At 48.0% G+C, this 17,560-nt stretch overlaps 1 protein-coding gene across 3 annotated transcripts in view; it reads right to left on the bottom strand.

The window, feature by feature from the left end:
• Positions 1 to 17,560, bottom strand: part of KAZN (kazrin, periplakin interacting protein) — a 1,282,700-nt gene that overhangs the window by 517,219 nt on the left and 747,921 nt on the right. For all 3 annotated transcript variants that reach the window (XM_035252956.3, XM_035252957.3, XM_035252962.3), the window contains exon 3: positions 7,194 to 7,434. In XM_035252956.3, coding sequence (XP_035108847.2) covers positions 7,194 to 7,434 — 241 coding nt within the window. The remainder of the gene's footprint in view (positions 1 to 7,193; positions 7,435 to 17,560) is intronic.

Raw genomic sequence — 17,560 nt, 5'->3', positions numbered from 1 at the left:
CATGTCCTTTGCAGAGACATGGATAAAGATGGAAACTGTCATTCCCAGCAAACTGACACAAGAACAGAAAACCAAACACTGCGTGTTCTCACTCATAAGTGGGTGTTGAACAATGAGAACACACGGACACAGGGAGGGGAACATCACACACCAGTGGCTATTGGGGGGTGGGGGGCTAGGGGAGGAATAGCAGGGGGTGAGGGAATAGGAGAGGGATAGTATTAGGAGAAATTCCTAACGTAGATGACAGGGTGATGGATGCAGCAAACCACCATGGCACTTGTATACCTATGTAACGAACCTGCGCATTCTGCACGTGAGCCCCAGAACTTAGAGTATAATAATAAATAAAAGAAAAATGAGCATAATATAGTTGACCTTGAACAACACAGGTTCGAATTGCACAGGTCCACTTATATGTGAATTTTCTTCCACCTCTGCTGCTCCTGAGACAGTGAGACCAACCCTTCTTCCTCCTCCTTCCCTTCAACATGAAGATGATAAGGATGAAGACCTTTGTGATGAACCACTTCCACTTAATGAATAGCAAATATATTTTCTCTTCCTTATGATTTTCTTAATATTTTATTTTCCCTAGCTGACTTGATTCAGAGAATAAAATAATACATAGGACAATATGTGTAAGTCAATTGCTTCTGTTACCTGCTTGCGGTTTATGTCATGCTCTGCTTATATCGTAAGCCTTTGTCAATAACGGGTTAGTAGGAGTTAACTGCTGGAGGAGTCCAAAGTTGTACACAGATTTTCAACTGTGCTGGGTGGGGGCCAGCTCCAGTTGTCACCTCACTGGGCTCAGGATTCAATAATGCATGTTACACACTTGCCAAGATAGTCGATATGTTGTAAGTGCATGTTATCATTTATTAAAAAGTTTGACCAAAGCATTGAAACCAGTTCTCATTTACTGCTACATTAAACTATTCACCTTGACCAAAGAGAAAAAACTGCATGCTTCAAGATGGTCCCAGAATCGCCAGCATCCTGTGGCATATCCAAAAGGTAAGTTCTGAGAATAATAATAATGAGGGACGCACACAGGAGTGGAGAATATGAGATGCTTTAAAAGGACGCTCGGCTCTTAATGATTCATTACTTTACACAATCTGTAGGGCTGAGACAATATTGGGAACGGAAGGCCTTTACATCCCACAAAGGTACCACGGCGCTTGTCGTGGTGGAAGAGGACATAAGAGACGGGAGCTGGGCAACTGCCATCTCCCCAACTTCTCTCTCCCCTCCAGTCTGACTGCACACTGGAGAAGCGGGCAGAGGCCACGGGGCTCTTTGCTTGCAGGACTGCCTGTTCCAAGCTCTGTCTGAGTTCCTGTGCTGAGGTCTCAATTCATCAAAGTAAAATGGCAGGGACCTTTCAGAAGCCTGACCCAAGGGTCTGGCATGACCCAGTCAACAAAGCCACCCAAATAAATTTAGCACCGAGGGTCTCGTACCACACAGCAGCCACCTGCTCAGTTGTTCTTACCAAAATCATTAAAACTACGTTCAGCTTCTTTGATGTTTCCAGCAGCCTAGGATTCCAAGGGGGTTGGCAGGAATGCCCACAGAGCACCACCTCGCCTCCACCACTTAGATCGAGGTTGCATCAGACAAGCAAGAATGTTCTGGTGGCCTGCAACCACGTGGGGCGGACGAAGACATCCCTTTCCGGGATCTTCTTCCAGCTTCTCCACAACTGAGATGGGCCTGGCAGGGGAACTGGAGGGAGGTGGCGGGGGCCAGTGGAACTCTTTTTTTTTTTTTATGAGACAGAGTCTTGCTCTGTCACTCAGGATAGAGTGCAATGGTGTGATCTCAGCACACTGCAACCTCTGGCTCCTGGGTTCCAGCGATTCTCCTCCCTCCTGAGCAGCTGGGACTACAGCCACCTGCCACCATGCCCCGCTGATTTTTGTATTTTTAGTAGAGACAGGGGTCCACCATGCTGATCAGGATGGTCTCGATCTCCTGACCTTCTGATCCACCCACCTCGGCCTCCCAAAGTGCTGGGATTATAGGTGTGAGCCATCACGCCTGGCCAGTGGAACTCTTAGTAGCTATGAATCATCAGGTACGATCTGCCCCTGTGAATGGCCGCCCTATTGGCCTCAGGGAAGCTGTTTTTTCCTAAATGATTCTGCCTGAACCCACTATGCCTGCAATTCAGGACACCAAGGCAGTGCAATGACTGCTGGCAGTGACACTCCTGCCATATCATGTGCTATTCACCCTAATATGCAGCCCAGACACTGAGACCTATTTCCATGTGCAACATCACTTAAAAACCCATTCCTGGGCTCAGCAGGCAGAATGAGTTTTGCTCTTGCCTGATATATGGCAGGGTGTAAGAAGCCAGGGACCAATGTTTAGGCAAACCTTTAAGGTATGGAAAGAACAGAGGACTTCATGTTGATGTCACTGTCCCTATCTATATAGCCCAGGAATGAATATATAGATGCATAATATGTAAAGAAAACATGCAGTGAATGTGGCCAAATCCCAAGCTTGACCTTCTGGGCTCCATATGACGTGCACGGTGAGCAGGCAAAGTTCCAGTGAGCTCTTGCCACCTGCCAAGCCCATCTGCTACAAACTCACTGGCAGCCAGGAAGTCACACATTATAACCCTATAGGATTCCTAAAAATTGCCAGCAGTCTTCTTGAGGAGTAACAGGGTAAAGGGAGGGAGCGGGCCTATCATCCCTTACCCTGAGAAGCTATGTGACCAGGCTCCTGCCATATACAAGTCAGGTCAGCCCAGACTTCTGAGGTGCGTCAAAGAGGTGTTGGAAAACCACTAAAAATCATGAAGCGCACGCTGGAAGCATGAAATTAACCAGAACCAGAGACTTGATTTAAGAGGTCCTTTGAAGGCATTTTCCAAAGACAATGGAAAGATAGTAAATAATCCCCAATCAATAAGTAATTTCAACCACACTGTACTGATCTGTAACTAATCTCTTTGTGACCATGCATGATAATTTTCAGGGAGAAGTCTGAATCCCCATCTGATGGCAGCCTACCAAGTTAGGAAAAGACACACTCAATTTCAGCCCCTTGATCTGTCTGGGAAACCAAGGCACAGGCTACTCGATGAGTTCTGTCACTCAGTGGCAAGCTAACAGAAGTCCCGAGACTCCCCAGCATTTTGTTCCATCCTCTCTGCCATTTGAAAATTCTCTTTCTCCAAAACGATCAAAGTCTACTTAGGAAAATGAGAGCAGAGGCAGAATGAATTGAGAAGGGGATGCCGAAAGACAGAACTTATTTTGCAAAATGACAGTGTCTAGCGTCTCCACAGACTACTCACACATTCAGTTCACTCCAGAGGTAATTTATGCTTCACCAAAGAGTTTCCAGTGTTGCAGTCATGGTAGATGAGAGCTGTCAGACCTTAAGTAACAGCCTATTTTAACGCCTGGAGAGAAAAATACAACTTGCATGTACTTATGGAAACGTCCAAAGGTACAGGAAAATGACCCTCTCCTCCATCCCATTCTAACAAATGCAGTAGACAGGAAGTCCTCAAAACCACAGAAAGATGCTATCAACACGTTCACTTGCATAGGAATACAAATACAATTATTTCTTAAAGAAAAAGCTAAGGACAGTAGGCATACATCCTACTGGGCATTAAGAATTTTGTTAGATACAGTTAACACCTATTTGAATTGGGTATGATAGCACTTAATTGTTTTCTTCTATGAATAGCAAAGCAACCAATTGAATCTAATATTAGTCATTCATCAGATAAAACATTTTCAGAGAAACAAACTGCTCTATTTTCCCCTCAAAGAAACAGCAAGCATTTTAAACACATTTTCCCAGCGATGTTATGCTGAGGGAAACAGCTTAGAAATGTTACTTTAAACAAATCCCTTCTCTGGCTACCAACAACAAGACAAACTGGAACAAACGCTTGGCTCTGCTCCTTCCAAGCCTCCTTCTGTCCACCTGTCAAAGGCTGTCGTGACCCCACCAACCCAAAAGGCAGCCTCTGGCGCTACGATATGTGCCACCCTGCACGGACACCCTCTGCACTGGATGCCAGCATTCTCATTAAGGATTACCCAACTCACTTGCAGCACGGAGAGACAAGATGGGCTGGCTGCCAGGAGTTCCTTCAACACAGATTCCGAAAGAATATCCTCCGAAGTGCCGAAAGCCCAGATTTTCAGCAGTTCACTTTCTAGCTTCTGTTACATAGCAACCACGCCAGCTCACAGGGGGTACCAACCAAGTTAATATTTTGTTTAAATGATACACTGCATTAACCCTCTAGGAAATACTCAAGGTTTCTGCATCCAAAGGGGACACCTACCTACCTTCTGCCATTGTCATCCCTGGAACAAAACATCCAATGATGGATGGATGAGCTTGCTCCATTCATTTTAAAAAAGAATTTTAAAACCACAAAAAAACATTTGAAAATGAATCTAATAATCTCTTGGCAGAGGAAGCAAAAGGTGACTCTTTCCCATAACCGTTTGTACTAATATTATTAAAGGTACATTAGCATGCATTTAATATGTACATAATGCCCTTTAGTTAAAAGATGACTTACACGGTTGCATTTTGAAAGATACTCATTTTATTCAAAACCTTGATTTGAAAACTGATGACTCAATAGCACTGAAATACTCTAAGGGTCTCGACCCTTGGGTTGCATCAACACAGACCAAATGAAAACACAAGATTCATTTGGAAGAACAGCTAGAAGCCAGGAGGAGCTGAGCCTCTGGGAGCCTCCCTGTAGGTGGAACCCCATCAACCGCACTTTAAAATTAACCTGTGACAACTCAAAGCTTCCTTTTAGGATAATGAAAGCAACGGCAAAAGAAACTACCCGACCACCCCTGCAGAGGGTTTTCTATGCTAGCCACAGGTCCTGAGAAAAAGAAAAACCAAAACATTAAAAAAAAAAAAAAAAATCCCCAGAACCTACAGAGGTGAAATAATGTATCATGTACTATTGCTATGGACAAGTAAATGACACCCCACTGAACTTATATGGGGGGCTTGTTTTCTTTTCAACCATCACATCTGTTTAAATGAACAACAATTTAGACGGTTATGTGGCCAACAATCAAGTAGAGTTTAAACCTTTTAAACCTTTTATTTTCTGATTATAAAATCACAAAGTGCCCCTAGTAAAGATTTTGAGAAATGCCACTGTACAAAGAGGAAAAATCCAGACCACCCTTCATTCTACCACCCACAGACAGCCACTGACAGGGGCCGGCACGGTCCTGAGAGCATAAGGGAGCTGCTGGTAGGCTCTTAGGACCATGTGTTTTTAAAGACAGCAAGAGATCCAAAAGCCATTTCCATTTCCACAGCCTTGTGCATTTGCGTAGGAAAAAAAGAACAAGGCAGTAGCCCCTTGTTGCTCTACTACAACAATTTGACCAGCCTCCAGTATCTGAGTTTCCAAGTTGAGCATGTGTACATCATCACTGCGTCGACTTCCTTAGCATGCCCGGTGTACAACTGGACCGAGGACTCAGATAATAAGCCACATAACTTTTCCTTGGCTGAGAAAGGGGCAGAAGGTGGGAAATAAACGAGCATTGTTCGGTGTCCTTTACCATACAGCTTTCAATTCTTAGCAAAATGCCAGTTCTTAGCTGTTTCTTTAATGTTAGCAGAGCCTCTGCCTATAAAAAGTGAAGCATTACCTTGCAGTCTGCCTTTCTCTTCTTTTTTTACACAGGTTCCAGTGGAGAATGTTCTTTCACACACAATGACATTGCAAGGGATAAATGACAAGAATAACCAAAGTCACACTTGCAGCAAGCACTAGGACCACAACACCTTCTCACCATTACGTCATGGCTACTTCCTTATCAAAGTACTCCCCCCAGTTCCTAAGACTTCCGACAGGCTCCGGGAGTACCAAGTTAAGATCTGACCCGGAATTCGACAGAAAACTGCACATGTGCTGCCTTCGAATCTCGCATCAAAGAAAGCACACCTTCCCAGGAAGATAAGGTGGAAACAGAGACTGATGGAGAGAACCAGATTCTTAGGAAAACAAACTCTCTCAACACTCAAGAGAAGCTCTTGGAACGACAACAGAACCAGAAAATCATTTTGAGCCACTGAGCAATTGGTACCTTACACTTCATCAAGTGACATATTTATACAAGTGGCCCTCATGGACTGGAGATTTTTTTCTGTCCTGTTCTGGATTTCAGCAGTTTAATTTGCAATTCAAATGATATTAATAACCAATGATACTGTTTCTTAAAGGGCAATTAGGCAAAAAGAAAAAAAAAAATACCCTAAAGCCTGCTTACCCTTTTTCTTTCTAAGTCACAGAAACCAAACAGCACATTTTAAGGATGCCCCATCGGCCTTTATGTCTTGCAGGGGGCTTCAGAGCTTAATCTCTGTCAATGTGAACACAAACCAACCAACCGTCTTTTTCTCCTTCTAAACTGCAGAGTCCCTTCAAACAGGGGCTCCCTGCAGCCCACTACCCTAAACCTTCATTTCTCTATCGCTCAACCTTTGGGGTCTACAATATCCCCCCCCCCAAAAGCGCTCTAGGTGTACATATTTGCTTGAAATTTAAACTCCCTGCTGAGCTGAGCATCTACTGTTGCATCCATAGATTCCAACGCCTGCGAGACCTCAAATGGGAAGAAAATAAAGTCCAGATGCAATTGAGCCAAGGGATTTGGCATCGGCGGAGAAAAGCGCACAGCAGTCCAATCCTCTATCCCAACCACGGAGGCAGAGCCCGGAGCACTCTCCCGGAAAGACTCATTCCAAAGGAAGGAGCCTTCGGAAGTGGGGGAAACTGTGCCATTCACCCCAGCAGGGGGTGGGGGGAAAGGCCCCGCCATGAAAAGTTTGCCCGGAGCTGGGGGCTGGTGCCATGGAAAGGGCACTCTTGCTGCCGGAAGGGACCCGCCCGCTGCGCCTCACTGGGGCTGGCCGGGGTCGGTGTGACCGTGTGACCCCGTGCACGCTGCGCCCGGGTTTTCGTGAATGACAGCAGCCTGCAACTCCCGGCCGGGGAGCCGCGGTGACCACCACCGGGCAGAAAGGGTTATCTGCCACAGTGCAAAGCGATTCCGCCCCGGGCGTGGGGGACCCCGCGTCCCCAGCCGCCTCCGGGGCCCGGCGTGCTCGCTCGCCCTCCTCCGCCCTGGGCGCCGGGGCGATCCTACCTTGCGCTCCGAGCTGGGGGTTCTCCATGTTAGTCGCCGCCGAGTCCGCCGCCGCCGAGGCGCTAGCCGCGGCTCCCGGGCCCGGGCCGGGGCCGCCGCCGCCGCTCAGTTCCGCCAGTCTCCGGTTGGTGGCCGTGAGTTCGGCTCGCAGGTTGGTCACCTCCTGGCTGGCCGACTGGACCGCCCCATCGATGCGGAGCGCGAGCTGCTTATTGTCTTCCATCATGCTCAGGATTTTGGCCTGGGGGCGAGAGAGGTGACAAAGAGCTGCATGATGCGCAGGGGGGCGCGCGGCCGGGCACCCCCGGCTCTACCTGTTGGGTCCCCCGCGGCCCGGCTCGCCCGCGCCCCGACCCCCAGGCACCGGCAGCGCCGGCTCCTCCAGCGCAGGAATGACAGCGGCGCCTCCAGCCCGAGCCGCGGCGGTGGCGAGGCGGCGGGGGGAGGAGGAGGAGGAGAAAAAGGAGGAGAATGAGGAGGAGGAGCAGCGATCGCCGAGACCCCGGCGGGCGGGCGCTGAGAGCTGCTCGGAGGACACCGCGCGCCGCCAGGCACTCTTTAAATGGAGCCTACCATTCGCCGCCCGCTCGGGAGGGGGCCTGGGGTCGGCGGCCCGGGACACCCTAGGCCTCCCGCGACCCCCTCCTTCGGGGACACACCCCCTGGGGGGCGGGAGCGGCGGGTGGCAGCCGGGAGGGGGCCAAGGTGGCGCCCCTGGCTTGGGGCGGGGGATCGCCTGGACCGAGGCCGGCCCTCCGTCCCCTCCCTGGAGCGGTGGGGCAGCCCCTGCCCTGGAGAACCGGTGCCCCGCGCGGTGCTAGGGTCGGGGAGGCGCTGGGTGCTCCGAAGAGAGGGTGCTTGGAAAGGGGGCCTCAGAGGGAGGCAGGGGTGGGTCTCCTGGGGAGGGGCCAGCTGGAGCCAGCTCGGGAGTGGAGTTCGTGCTCCGCCGGTCCCTTAAACTGAGAGTACGAAATGCTCAGAGGGGAGCAGAGCTGGTGCCCCGCGTGCTTCTTACTCTCCAGCCCACACCGGCCGCCCGGACCTGCGCTGCCCACCCCGGAGGGAGGGCCCACCTTCCTCGGCGTGGGCCGCCCGGGCTCCCGCCTCCTCACAGCCCGAGCCCTGCGTGTGCACCCAGGTGGAGGGGCAGCCTTAGCCAGCTCCTAAGCTTCTTAGCTGGGCTGAATATTGGCGGGGACAGAGACGAGGCCGGGTGATAAGGAATGCGTTAATGGGGCCTCTTCCCTTCCTTCTGCTGGGAACAGAAGAGTTGAGCCCTGCTTCCTCAGTTTACCCATCCCGTCTTCCCAGAAGAACGGAGGTAACCTGAGGTTGATAAGCCCTTTCCAGCTCCTCTTTCTCTCCCAGAGCACAGGCTTTGCATTTTTCACTGGGGCCCTGGATTCCAGCCACCTTGTTACCATAGCAAGCTTCGTTCCACGCAAATAGGACAAGTTAAAACAGCCAGCAGCCCTCTGGTCCACAGGGCACCACCATTCCAGCTCAGTCAACCTCCGGAGAGCAGCAAAGAGCAGACTGCAGAAGCCAGTGGGCTGCTGCAGGGGAGAATGTGGCTGCCCACCCTTCGGGTTCTTATAGGAAGCCAGTAAGAACCAAGCAAAAACTGCGTGCAGTTTTTATACGCATTCTTATCCCTAGTGAGTGAGGATTATTATTCCCATTTTAGGGTAAGGAAACTGAGGCTCTGTACAGGGTTAAGCAATTTACTTAAAGGGGCCCGTGGAAACCAGGTGACACTGGGACTGGAAGAAAGGAATCATCTGATTGCAAGTTCCTGCCACTGCGCCTTCAGGAGACTTTGGATGATAGATTTCTCCCCCCTTTTATGTGGAACCATAAATACAGCCTTGCTCCATTCCCCTGTGACTACTAACAAGCTTTTGCAAGAGGGCAGGACTGGAGAGATGGTGGAGCATGTGGCAGGAAGATGCGATTCTTCACTCTGTCCACCACTCTGCTCAGCTAATGGGTCAGAGTGGGGATTGAACCCTGACCTTAGCCTCATTAGCACAACTTCTGACCAACTGGACCAACCAAGGCACTTAGAACTGCTTAGGGTATCTGCAAACCAGGATTCAGTTCTTTGCAGTATTTCAGTTACGTTATGGGGGAGCATCAAAACTACAGAACTTTGTGGGTCTTCAAAAGGGGGATGCTGGGGTGCAGCCATTGTGGAACATGTATTAGCAGTTCCTTGAAAAGTTAAACATAAGATTACCCTATGACCCAGCAAATCCACTCCTAGGTATAAGTCGAAAACAAATACCCAAACAAATATTTATACGTGAATGTCCATAGCACACTATTCATTACTAGCCAGAAGGCAGAAACGACCCAAATGTCCATGAGCAGATGACTGGATGGGCCATGTGCAGTGGCTCACACCTGTAATCCCAGCACTTTGGGAGGCTGAGGCCAGGAGTTCGAGACCAGCCTGACCAACACGGTGAAACCCCGTCTCTACTAAAAACACAAAAATTAGCCAGGCATAGTGGTGAGTGCCTGTAATCCCAGCTATTCAGGAGGCTGAGGCAGGAGAATTGCTTGAACCCAGGAAGCGGAGGTTGCAGTGGGCCAAGATCGTACCATTGCACTCCAGCCTGGGCAACAGAGTGAGACTCCATCTCAAAAAAAAAACAAAACAAAACAAAAAACCAACAGATGACTGGATGAACAAATTGCAGTACACAATGGAATATTATTCAGCCATGAAAAAGAAAGTACTGGTACATGCTACTCTACATGGATGAAGCTCCAAATCATTATGCTAGGTGAAAGAAACCTGACACAGAAGGTCATGTGACGATTCTGTTTATACGAAATATCCGGAATACATAAATCCGTAGAAACAGGAAGCAGATTGGTGCTTGTCAGGGGCTGTGGGCGAGGGAGGAATGGGGAGTAGCTGTTTAATAGGTCCCGGGTGTTACTTTGTGCTGATTGATGAAAATGTTTTAGAACTACACAGAGGTGGTGGTGGCACAACACGGTGAATGTACTAAGTGCCATTGAACTGTTCACTTCAAAGTGCTTAATTTCATGTTATGTAAATTTTACCTCAATCAAAAAGTCATCATATATGCAAATACACAAAAGGGGGGGTGTTCTGGAACTAGGGCTTCTGAGCAAATGGTTAAGAGTAGCTCTATTTAGAGGGCCGTGTGTGTGTGTGTGGTGGGCTCACACCTCTGGTATAGCACTCACCAGAAGAAACAGTAAATTATATGTTTACGTGTCTCTCTCCCACTTCACTGGGAACTTGTGGGTGGGGGAAGGAGGGTAATCCGGTTTTTTGTGTTATTCATCTTTGCCACCCTATCCCATAGTGTTCTATAAATGAACGTGTGTGTGTTTGTGTAGTAAACAAACTGACCCAGTGTTACTCACTGTGCTCTTCAGTGAGATTATTCCCACACACCAGAATCTTAAAATGAAAACAAAACAAAAATCTAACAAGGAAAAAAGAAAAGACTCATTCCCTGAGCCCCTTCTCATCCCTCGCTCTTTGAGGTTTCAAGAAGCCTGCTTTAGACACTCCTGGGGTGCCTCCTAAGATATTATGAATTTTATTTTTTGAGAGTTTTTCCCTAACATGAAAAAAGGGAAAACTCCAGTTGTGTGTCCTTATGTCCACCCATTCACCCACACACCAAGGGACCAGAACTTAGAAAGTCTGCAGTCAGCCTCTGCGGGTCTACTTGATTTAAACCAAAAAGGTCTACCTTTCTTTTTTTTTTTCTTTCTTTAAGTTGGAGTCTTGCTCTGTCACCCAGGCTGGAGGGCAGTGGCACCATCTCAGCTCAGTGCAACCTCTGCCTCCCAGGTTCAAGCGATTCTCTCCTTCAGCCTCCTGAGTAGTTGGGATTATAGGCATGCACCACCATGCCCATCTAATTTTTTTGTAATTAGCCCACCACCATGTCCCGCTAATATTTTGTATTTTTAGTAGAGACGAGATTTCACCAGGTCGGTCAGGCTGGTCTCAAACTCCTGACCTCGTGATCCACCCGCCTCGGCCTCCCAAAGTGCTGGGATTACAGGCGTGAGCCACCACACCAGGCCAGGTCAACCTTTCTTATCCCCATCCTCCACCACTGCTCCTCCTGAGGTGATCTCAACTAACAAAACAGTTACTATGTTTACCTTTTCGAGGAACTGCTAATATGTTTCCACAATGGCTGCACCACAGGATCCCCCTTTTGAAGACCCACAGAGTTCTGTAGTTTTGATGCTCCCCCCATAACATAACTGAAAGACTGAAAAGAACTAAATCCTGGTTTGCAGATACCCTAAGCAGTTCTAAGTGCCTTGTTTAGTCCAGCTGGCCTGCAGAATCTGTGTTCCCTCCCACTAGCTTAACACCTCCTAAAAGCCCATTGGCCTGTCTGGGGTGCTGAGAGGTATTTACGATCCATGTCATTGGACACACCTGAAAACTGTTGAGGGCGGGGTCTGCCATGGGATCCACAGCTGTGAGATTTTGACAGTATTGTGGGTTCTGTTTCAGGGTTCTTCCTTTTGCATGTTCATAAAATAGTCCCAATCTCATGCCACAGCAAGCTGATATTAAAAATCAAGACAGAAAATGGGTCCACTTTATAGGGACTTGCTGTCATTTTTCCACTATCACTGCTGCTATCACTCTCAACCAGCCCAACCCCACCCACCCAGGGCCCAGGCATTGGCCCATATTCGGTCACCAGCCTCCACCTACATTGCCCAATCTTTCTGAGCAGAACGAACCAACTGTGCCGTGTGTGTATGTTGCCCATCAGAGCTTGCCCGGGCATTTTGGAAAGTCTGCAGGACCAACTTCCCTCTAGCTCAGAGAAAGGAAATTCCTATCAAGAATCAAGGCTAAGGGCCCGACCATTGCTGACATATTGCACAGCTATATGCACCTTTCTTTTCCCAGAAATAAACTGACCTCATAATATAACGTCCATACTGGGATGGGGCTGAGAGCAAAAGAGTAACGGCATTAAGCCGAAACAAGTGGCATACATGGAAACTGTCCCAGGAAACCCAGTGTATATGGCTGCCCTACTCTACGATTGAATGACGCTATTTGGTCTCGGAATGCAATGGGGATTGTCTACTCTAGTGTCCTCCTTATTTACAGACAGACAAAGAGACACCCCAGATTTAGGGATGAACCATGCAGCTTTGTCAGTGAAGGAGCTGGGAAGAATTAAACCAGGGTCTTTAGAAAATGGCCCATCTCTCCACTGCCACATGTATCACGCGGCACTTCCTAAATTATAGGCGAAGGGCAAACCCACAGCCTTGCATAACCTGGCTGCTGATTTCTGATTTCTTGTACCGTGCCCCTTGCTCACCGCTCTCTTGCCACTTGACTGTTTCTGAACCCGGGGTCTTTGCCTTTTCCCTTGCCTCTCCCGGGAGCGTTCTCCCCCTGGCTCTCTGCATCTGATTCCTTTTCCTCCCTCAGACTTAACCTTCATCATTTACTTATTTCATAGCCTATATCGCCATTAGTTATTGTTTTGTTTATTTATCTGCAAATTTGAAATATATCTGCAAATTTAAAATATAGACTGAAGGACCTGAGAGATAAGTCACCAAGAATTTGGCTCACTGGGGTCTTTAAACTCCTCTGGTTTCCAAGACAATCCTGCTTATTCGTCTTTGTCCTGGATTTCGTGGAATTCCCAAGAATAAATGCCCTTTTCTTGAACTAATTTGATTATTTCTATTGCACGCAGTCAAATGCCTTGGCTGAAAGTACACCATCCCTCCACTGCCTGACCCCAATCAGCCAGTCGGTGAGCCTCGGGAAGGCAGGGTTTGTATCCCATTCTGCTTTCTGCTCTCCCTGTTCAGTGCTCCGTAGATGCAAAGAGTTTGTGGTTGATTGAACAAATTCATCTTCCTCATCCCCTACAAATTCGTATCCACAAATATTCTTGCTACTCTCATTAAAACGCTTCTCATATTCAGTCTTCTCCAGGAATTCTAGTCACATCTTAATTCTGCAAAGCACTTTCACAGCTCCCTTCTTATTTTATTCTTGCAACAACTCCATTGGATAGAGAGGGTACTGGAATGCGCATATGGCAGATGAAGACACTGAAGTTAAGAGATCTGTCCAAGCATCACAAAACTGCCTGCACCTCCTCCCACCTCTTATCCCCCCAGAGCTCCACACATACTTGTTGAATGGATGAGCTGGGGGCCAGGACTCACAAACTCCCACAAAAAGTCCAGTTTTCTCTCCAATCCAATTGGAGGCATCATTTCTGTGTGGCTCAGAGGCCAGAGGCAGCATTCATGCACTCCTCCCAGTAAGGTTGAGTGATAAATTGTGGATTTCAGGAATCCATACATGGGACAAGGTGGAATGGGGAAAGGCTGAAAGAGAATCCAGTGAGTGATGATCTTGACCCTGGGGTCAGCACCCTGAGAAACTCTCATGCTTCTTCAGGTTGGCACATGGCTGCTTGAAGGAGCCAGAGAGACCTCCAGGGATTGGTCCTCTCCCTGCAGCCAATGTTAAAGGCCACTTCCTACAAACAGTGTCCTTCCTAGGCTCTGCGCCACAAGCCCCTGGACTTCAGGCCAGTCCAGTGTTTCGCAGAGCGAAGATGAAGACCACCTGACATGGACTCCTCAGAAGCTGCTTGTGAAAATGCAAAAGCCCAGGCCCCACTCCTGACCAAGCAGAATCCCTGGGGTGCTGCCTGGTATCTCCATATCTGCATTTACAACAAGCTGCTCAGGAGAATCTGACGCGCAATGAGGTTGGAGACTCACCACTCCAGACACCCAGATGCCCAGAAAGCACTGAACACAAGTGTGAAATATGTCCATGCCAGGAGCCTCTGGAGCCTCAGGAGTGGCTGTGATGGCTCCCTGTTCTCTGTTTTCTGGATGACATCTGTCCTGTGTCCCCCCACTTGTCCCCCTCCAAGAGAGAGTCCTTAGGGAGTTACCTTCCCTCTCCACAGACAAACACTCTGTTTATTCAAATTGTCACTTGTGAATCCTGGCCAATCTAGGAGATGGATCTCTTGTACATTTACATGGTTTACTTTGGCTGAGTGGGTTTTGATATGTGCTCTGGGGAAAAAGGCAACAGATCTCCAGACAGGAGCAGCCAGAGCTCAGGGCTATGAGTGAGAGGACCGGGAGCAGGGGGCAGAGCCATGGAGAAGACCCCAAGAGCTATCCTCCCCCTATTCATCCCCCTCATAACCACAGTTATGAAATAAAAGGATGGAGAAGAAAAGATACCAGCAGGAAAAAACAGGGGAGAGGAGTGTGGGCTTAAGGAGACAGCCTGCAGCTATAAGATGGAAATGTACGCATTCAGTGTTGATTAAACACGCACACACATGGCCGCGCACACACACACACACACACACACACACACCACACCCAGTATACATCAGTGTGGACACAGAGCAGAGTTATTAGTGTAAAGAATGACAAGCTTCCTCCTGTCTTCCCAAGCAATCTCTCATCTAAAGCTGGAAAAGTCACTCAGGCGTATCCCTTCTGTGTATGTATCAACCAACTCAGCTCCTTCTGTGGAGTTTTCATTTGCAAACAGTCCTTTAACAATCACTTCTAATTCAGAAGCTCCTAGGTATGAAATCAATAAATGTTAATAGACATTCTAACCACAGACTTAAACACATAAGCATATATACTTAAAGTCTCTATTCCTTGGTTGAAATGCAAGTGCTTTTTTTCACATCCTTGAAGGTTTCTTGTTTTTTGGGGTGTGTGTGTGTGTGTGTGTGTTTGATGTGCTGCTTCTTTCCCTGGTCAGGGGTTTACAAGAGAATATGTGAGCTAGCCTGGGTTCTCGGCTCTGTCACAGTCTCTGTGAGTGGCAGTGAGCAACAGCCACAGCCAAGCAAAATACAAAACGCAAGCAAAATACAAATGTTTCCACCCTCAGAGAAACATCACTGCACCTCCAAAGACCTGGTTTGACCCGGGGGCATCTTGCCCAAACTCTTGCCCTCTTGTGCGGTGGCTATCACGGGGGTGGACGCTATTTTATTTTCCAGCAACCCAGAGCAATTTCTGAGCGGTTCCCCTAACAAAGCTAAAGAGGACAGGGTCAAGTGTTCTAGCCACTTGCACACTCTAAATCTGCTCTATTTTCCCACTTTAGCGAAGGCGCCCTCTCTACAGCCTCCTGGCAGGGGGATATTAGCTGACATCATCAGTGGTCTCATCCCTCCTCTGGTGGGGGAGGGGTAGCTCCAGTGCACAGGCTCTAGAGTTAGGCATGGGTTTAAGTCCAGCCCTGCCACGTACCAACTCTGAGACACTCGATCAGTTCCTTATTGTCTCTGAGCCTTGAGTTCCGCATTGGGGAAATGGGAATAATATCACTGCTGATTTCATAGACTTGTTGAGGAATTAAGAGAGATGGCGCATTGTAATCCACTTGGCAGAGTGCCTGGTGCCTAGAAAGAACTTAGTAGATGTTATCGATGATGGAGATATTGATGGTGGCGATGCAGACTGTGGCTGTGATAGTTGCGATGGTAGCTCTCATTCTTTGGGCATCAACTGTGTTCTGCCACTTTGCTCACTTGTTTATTTCTACTAACTCAGGCTGAATCTTCACAACACTGAGGTCGCTGTCAGGAAAAAACTTAGGCTCAGAGGGTTTGCTCACACTCATCTAACTAAGAGGTAGAGTAACCAGATTCACATCTAAGTATGCCCAATCCTTTTTTTTTTTTTTTGAGACAGAGTCTTGCTCTGTCACTGGGCTGGAGTGCAGTGGCACAATCTCAGCTCACTGCAAACTCCACCTCCTGGGTTCAAGTGATTCTCCTGCCTCAGCCTCCTTAGTAGCTGGGACTACAGGCGTGTGCCACCATGCCCAACTAATTTTTGTATTTCTAGTAGAGACGAGGTTTCACCATGTTGGCCAGGATGGTCTTGATCCCTTGACCTCGTGATCCGCTGGCCTTGACCTTCCAAAGTGCTGGGATTACAGGCATGAGCCACCGCGCCCCGCCCCTAGGTATGCCCAGTTCTAAGGTTTCCACCTTTTCTTTCTTTCTCGTTTCCCCCTCTACTACATGAAGTCATCCCTGCACTCCCTGATGCAGTGAGAGACCTTGTGTGTCCCTTCCAACCCAATCCCCTTCACTCTCTGCAAAAGGCTGGGATCTGAGGCAGAAGCAGGGAGGGAGCTGCTCCTTTGTGGCTGGCGCCTTTGTTATTCCAGGCCCTGGGGACCCATTTGGTAAATGAGTTCTTTTGGCTCATAAAATGGTACCCCAGTGGGTTTGAAATACTTAACAGACCTACCCTAAATGGGTAATTTATTTTTTTTCTCACTGGTAGTGTTATTATTCCTATGATCTTGCCTATGAAAGTTGTTTTTGATGCTTTCTTGCAGGGTATGGGGCTATTTTTAAACAGAGGGGCATTCGATTTGGAGAGGAGCTGAGTTTCACAAGATGGGGATCCTCAGGATGCCTTTATCGCCCTATTTTGCTCTTTCACATTTATTTAACTAAATGATACCTTCAGAAGGAGAGTTTTCCACGCATTTCTACTCAGGCCCCACTCTTTTCCCAGATTTTATGAACTTCTGCTTCTGTGAGTTCATTTCTTTCTACTCCTAGGATGCTTTACTCACCAAATAAGTCCTCTTCACTTAGGAAAAGTACTTTCTCCCCTGAAAATATCACAAAGAACAGTGTGAGCCCCATTCAAGGCCACAGCGGAAACATATTAGGTACCACAACACCAGAGGAATTAAGGCCCTAACATCCCTCGATGATTTATTGCACAGGGGTCTCAGATACGGCAAGGTACACCATCTTTCTTCAGGAATTGGAAGTAGCAGTAGTAGAAAGGGGTCTTAGATCTTGTCCTTTGAGCCAATACTAAATTATTTCAGCACCAAAGAGCCCTGGGAAAAATCTGTATTTGCCAAATGGTATCCAGTGTTCCCGAATACCCCCAGTGTGCCACAAAGGGCTTTACCTGAGCCATCTGCCCTAATATCCAGCACGCACTGTCCAGTTGTACGCATAATTGGAAGAGAGATATTTTTCAATGGTCCACTCATCAGGATAGTGTGTCTATAGCCAGCAAGGTGCAATGTTGCCATATTTATCTTAATTGACTGCCCATTTATTATTATTTTTTAATCTGCTTTGTTTTATGCTGGGCAGATGTAAAACGATTTATGATCTCCTATTTGGAACTCCAAGGCCACATTATTAGGTGTCTCTGCAGTGCAAGAGGGAGCTGTGTTGCTTGTGGCCATGTCAGCTCTTTTGCTTTTGGGCACATCCTCAGACATCTTGGTAGGAAGATAGATGGTAGGTACTCTGACAGCT

This window comes from Callithrix jacchus, chromosome 7 (assembly GCF_049354715.1).
Source record: "Callithrix jacchus isolate 240 chromosome 7, calJac240_pri, whole genome shotgun sequence".
In the NCBI taxonomy this organism is placed as follows: domain Eukaryota; kingdom Metazoa; phylum Chordata; class Mammalia; order Primates; family Cebidae; genus Callithrix; species Callithrix jacchus.
Note: the sequence above shows the minus strand (reverse complement) of the source record. Positions and strands in the feature narration are given on the sequence as shown.